This window comes from Neolamprologus multifasciatus, chromosome 17 (assembly GCF_963576455.1).
Source record: "Neolamprologus multifasciatus chromosome 17, fNeoMul1.2, whole genome shotgun sequence".
Taxonomy (NCBI): domain Eukaryota; kingdom Metazoa; phylum Chordata; class Actinopteri; order Cichliformes; family Cichlidae; genus Neolamprologus; species Neolamprologus multifasciatus.
This window is the reverse complement of record NC_140455.1, coordinates 7,229,043-7,235,042: the sequence shown is the minus strand read 5'-3', so window position 1 is coordinate 7,235,042 and position 6,000 is coordinate 7,229,043. Positions and strand designations below refer to the sequence as shown.

The 6,000-nt window shown below is 43.0% G+C and overlaps 1 protein-coding gene across 1 annotated transcript in view; it reads left to right on the top strand.

Annotated features, from left to right (window-relative positions):
- Window positions 1–249: 249 nt before the first annotated feature.
- The window catches only part of col24a1 (collagen type XXIV alpha 1), an 87,276-nt gene continuing 81,525 nt past the window's right edge, over window positions 250–6,000 (top strand). Inside the window, exon 1 of the mRNA XM_085138859.1 lies at window positions 250–847. Within this exon, the coding sequence (XP_084994985.1) occupies window positions 795–847 (53 nt within the window). The 5' untranslated portion in view covers window positions 250–794. The remainder of the gene's footprint in view (window positions 848–6,000) is intronic.

Sequence of the window (6,000 nt, the reverse complement as noted above, 5' to 3'; positions counted from 1 at the left end):
TAAGCTCTTTTTAAAACTCATGTCATATATGCCAAGTAAAGTAATTGCATAACATTTTGAACTGATGCCATCTGATGTTTTCTGTTTTACGTCATTATTTTTTGTGTTGGTTTGCGTATGTCTAGGATTTACAATTTTTACGTGCATTTTATAACATTTTATAACTAAACATATTGAAAACGTGCAGGGTAGTGCAGCACTCAAACTCCACTCAAAGAGTGACCGAAGGGCTCAAGCCAAAACTCTGTCCGTGATGTCACGAGTCAGTAACCGGTGAAATCCAACACCACCAGCTGGTAGGATGGGGTTGTGATGGGCTGAGTACGGGTTCCCCTCGCATCAGTGCAAGTCAAGGCACATAGCAGAAGCCACCGCCTGGAGGCAAAGACGCATGGAACTGAATCTGCTGTGTTGGAGACCAAGAAGAAGTCGAGTGCTAATTCTGTGAATCCCTGAGAGCAGTCAAGTTTACACTGGTGCATACCGACTCGCTGCACTGCAAGTCCTTCTCTCCCCCCTATGCAACTGTTGCGCGTCTCCACTTTGGATAGAAATAGCTTGATCACTGCGCGCCGCAGAGCGCAAAGGATCTGAGGCTTTGGTTTTGAAAGAGTTTGGAGAGACTTCTCCTCAGGACTGCAGCAGCTACGATGAGGAAACTCTGAGGTGGCAGTTATCTCCGTCCGCTTTATGCTTCCTTTGGCTCTTACCAAAGGTTAGCCCATGTGCAGGTATCCCCTTGAGTGTGATTCTGTTTTCACCCAGATCTCTGCTGCCTGGACAAATGCATACAAATGCATTTAGGAGCTCAACGGACAAGGAGTGGACACGTTTCCGCGGCAGCAACGTAAGTGGTCATTTGGTTAAGTACTCTGCAGATGTCAGACTATCTATGCGCTGAAGCTGTTTCCGGAACAGGTTTTCGCTTGATATGGCAACTGGGAGACTTATTTCTGTTCAGGTTCTTTGGCGTGTTTCCCTGACAGGGCGCCAGTTGACCAAACAAGTTTCAGCAGCTGAGCTGCACGATTGTGGCACCAAAACGTGGCACAAACTATTCAGAATTTTAGAAAGTTTAAGCACGAGACGACTGAGCTCTGCTGTAGTTTTTCTCTTTTTAGGATGTCTTCAGCTCGATCCGTTCGACCTGTTTGTTCTGCATATTAGCTTCACTCTAGCTGTGCACGGACTGCTGCTGTTAAGCTTTATCATCCCCATCTGTTACCTGTACTTTTCCACACACCCATGCATTTTAGCTTTGGAAGTTGGCTTTGATCCCACCATGTGAACATGCAGTCTAGGATCTGCTACAATATCATCTTTTTATTTGGCACCCACTCACACATCTCCAGTAAGGTGAAGAATAAACGGTAAACCATGGAGAAAGGGGATGAATGAGGCTGTCTTGTAAGTAATAATGCTTATTCTGCAAGTGATAAATTAGAACAAGCACAGAAGCAAATGTCAAGGACCCAAGAGCAGCAAATGTGTCCATCTCTGTAAACGTGTTCAGGCTTTAGATGAACACCCTTAAACCCTAAACATTCCTCATGGGAGTGTGCATTATTGACATCTAGCATGCAGGTCTTGTTGTCCTGCTACATTCAGCTGGGGTCTGTGGAACATCAGAAATGTGCACTCCTTGAAAGAAAGAGTACTTCACAGGAAAAGCATTATCTTCTATCAGAAGTGAGTCCAAGTTGCCTGTACTCTATTATGAATGTCTTCCAGATATGATCTAAAAACAAAATCTGAGACCACAAGACATTCTGTTATTCTCTGCTGATAGCGGTTGCTTGATGTAAAACAAAGTAGAGTTGAAACCCTATAAGAGATCCTTTTTTTTTTGTCCTTGATAGTGAATATGAGAGCCTTATGGGGAAAACTGAGGTGACTGGGGATAAATGTGGCCTCCCTTGAATTCACAGACAGAGTTAGTGTGTATGCATCAGTGGTTAACTGGCTCCTGAGCTCCAGACAATCACCCACTGTTGCAGGCATTGCTGCTCTATTGCTGCCACTGCTGGAGCTATAACACTGCAGAAACACAACCACTCGCATACACTCTGGCTGAGAGTGCATGCTGACTCCTCAGCACAGGTTGGTACCTCCAGATGGTTGATAATGTGAGCACAAGTTTGCTATTGTCAGGTCAATGAGGCAGAAGGACTAAAAAGCAGAGAATATAAAGGGTTTTTCTGCCAGCACATTATTTGTCTTTTTACAGAAGTTTATGGACATTTTTGCAAATGCTACAAATTTCAGTCCATTATTAAGAAATACAGAAAAACATCAGCAAGAATTCATACAGGAAGTGAAGTGCTTTCATTTGAAAACATTAATTGTTCTGTAGTTTTTCCCAGTTATTATGTTTTTCAGTGTACCACATGTCTACTGTGCATCTGAGTGCATGAGGGATACTTCCCTTGTCATTCGCTTTCGAAGTTTTACTGTCACTACATAAAGTACAAACTGTGTAACTCCCTATGAGGCTACCCTAACATTTCATTATTATAATCGCTTTAATATGGCCAACAGCTTTTCTTTGCCATGTATTCTGGGTAAAATCGCACAAACACTTTGTGATGTGTTACATTATAGGGCAATGCTTCTACAGAAAAGCCTTCCTGTATAAGTTGTAGTGGACTGCATGACAGGATAAGTATTTATGCAAGAAAATGTCAAACTTTGCTTTCAATATAACTGGATAACAACAATACCAAAGTCCCCACCATCTAATAGTATTTAGCAGCTACTTGTGTTTATCTGCAATGGGGCTAAGCAGACTCTAATTTGTGGTGCTCAAATCTGAGATAATTTATGAACCCTTATAGACACTGTAACAATTTAACAGCCTGTGATAGACGGGCAACCTGTGCAGGGTGTATGTTGTCTCTCATCCAGTGTCAGCTTAGATGTGATCCAGTCCCAAACCAAGCACAAGAAGTTAGGAAAATGGACAGATTGACAGGAAAGTCTTTGCAAAAACAATGTCCTGGCTCATCTGGGTAATCGGCAGAGCTCACTATAAATGCCTTTAATAAGACTTCCACGTCCCACAGCTCAGGTTACCCTTTTTGAATTATTAACTCACCTTCCCCGAATCACTGGCTGCAGGGATTTTGGCCTGTCGGTGTGAGTGAGTGTATTTAACCCTCCTAACATCTGAAGGTTTCTCTGCAACAGGGATAGGGCAAATAAATAAAAGCCAGTGGAAGTTTACTCACGGGCCTTTGTCTGCTCACTGTTTTGTGAACTCAGTCAATCTTTACACTGGTCTGCCGTGACCTCTTGACTCCGAGTACCATTGGAGTGAGCTGACGAATGTTAGCCATGCTCATTAGAGGAGAGACATGGCACGCTCCTTATAGAAGAGTCAACTTAGATTCATGATGGCTTGGAATCATTGGTGGCTTGGAACAGTTAGGAAATCATTATCATTTCTAGCCTTTGCAAACACTCCACTATTAGACAGTTCAATCCTGGAAACCTGCTGATTTGTTAATCATTTTTGCTGATGGCTATTTGGAGAGAGGACAACAGGCCCGCTTAGTTATACCATAGTGAAGTTATTACGATAAGGGTACAGGTACTGAAGCTGTAACCCAGCCAGCGGGAACACTCTTTGGCAGTAGATCAGTGACTTCATGGTGTCCAGGAATGTTTTTGTTGAGATTGAGGAGCAAAACATGCAGGAACAGAACACCTGATTTGCAAGAAAGTGATGCACTCATTTGGAAACATTTCGACTGGTTTATACTGTAACATGCTGGGTGATGCTGGGTCTTAACAGCTCCTCGGGGCACTGCGTCATTTTATGTGTTATATCTGCTATGACATCCATGGCATTTTTAGACTGGGCTCAGCTAAGTCACACAACAGTAGAGGTTAGGTAAACGCTCCAAGGTCATGCTCTATAAACCTCAATCTTCTGAATGACTCCTCCAAGGAGTGCCAAAAGAGCTTCAGCAAACTTCAGGGGTTATGAAAAGTGGGATGGGTGAGTCAGGGTTAGTCTCATCAGGTTTGTTTAGATTGTCCTATTCAGAGCACCTTTTAAGTCAAACACAGCAGCTTTTGGATTTTTCATACCAACGCAGCTCAACAGCAGTTTTAGTGCTTCCAGTTTCTTGGAGATCCTCTAGAAGTTTCATTTCAGAGCTGTGTGTGTAGATTAACAGCTTTGCATGCTTCGCTGTTACTTACTGATTTGGTAAATTAGACATGCAAACAATGAACCGTGAAAGTCGCTGCTCACCTCCTGACCGACATTAATGATGAATGTTTAAAAAAAAAAGAAAAAAAAGATTCCAGTTCCTTTTGAGACTATAAACAGAAGTGTAATAGGTTTGCTTCTATTTGCCAAGCGTAATTGAGCTTTTTGCCTCTCCATTTGACTCTCAGCCTTCTCTCCAGTTGAATGAACCATTGTTAGGGATCCAAGCTAATTTTGAAGGGGAGAAAGGAAAGATCTGGTACTGCGGGAATGATTCATTGCAGAGTGGAGCTTTAAGTTGTGATTATTTATAGTCTTGACATGACACCCACTCCCCACATAGTGGTATTTCCCTTCGTCAACAGAGCACTGTTTGGGGAGCTTTGTCTTGCTTTCAGGGGTCTTTTCCATTAACTGCTAGGACGGGGAAACGTGCCGTAGTGGTACTGTCACATATAAGGGAATTCACCTCTGATGAAAGATTGGATGTAGTCTGTTTTTCTTATTAGTCTGATCTATCCCTTCCATTCTGTTTGCATGTCACAATAAAGGTTAAAGCACCAAACCAAGGTTCAGCAAGTGGGGAAATGGTCACCAGTTATTTCTAAAAATGTGATGAAGCGATAGCCTGAACGTGCTCAGTGACAGAGCCTTAGAGATGCTTTAAATAGCCACGAACAAGAGACTGTGGGACAGACAGCAGGACAAAAGAAAAATGTCTGAATCAGCGTCACATGGATCCACACACTCTAAAAAGGAACGTTAAGTGATTTATTAGTTTTTTTCCCCTCTATCTTTGGTCTACTGTTAAAAGCTGCCAATGTCTAAACAGAACCAGCTACTCGTTGCCCTTATAAATGTCACTGTAATCCTCTCACAGTAGATGAATGACTGTATTCATATGTCTTCCCCCCAACTTGTTTTTTGTAACTTTTTCCGACTTTGGGAATACGTCTGCGTTACCAGCTGTGGAATGTCGCACCACATTCTCGATGGGGAACAGGTGACACACTCATTCACGGTGTCTCTACTTAAAGGCAGCCCTTTCCTTTTCCATTCTTCCCTTGTTGTCTTTTTAATCTTCCCCCTCTTTTCTGCTTTCGATTATATTTTATTACTCAGTTCTGCAGGGCAGATATGGCTTCCCGTCTGGGGGTTGGTGTGGGGGGGCTCTCTGTCAGAAAGTGACTCACACTGGGTTTATCTCATGCACACAGGCCACCAAAAAGACTTGTATGTAAGGCGCCTGTCATGCTGTTTGAGGCTGTCAGTCCCTGCAGGATTAAGGTGTGACAGCAACCTTTGACTGATGGCGCCCTGCATATTAAAATAGCAGGACTACCGTCTCTTGTACTTTGTACAGCCACCACACTGTGTCAGTGTCAGAGAAAAATATGACACCAGTTGCCAGAACAAGTTGTATAAGCAGCTGTTACTATTTTCGGGGCTGCTGATGTGATTTGGTTTGAATGTCCAGCTTTACTGTAGATCAGTGAAACTGTGAGGAGCAGGGCCAATGCAGGCGGGACGACCAGGTGAAAAATGTTGAATGAATATGACTTCATGAGGGGATAAATAAGCAAACGGTGATATTGTGCTGGAGCTTTATTAAAGTTGGATTCTTGTTTTTATCAATGACCGAAGGAGGGTAATGGTAAATGGTAAATGGCCTGTATTTGTATAGCGCTTTTACTAGTACCGCCTAGGGACCCCAAAGCGCTTTTACACGTCCAGTCATCCACCCATTCACTCACTGGTGGAGGCAAGTTACAGTTGTAGCCACA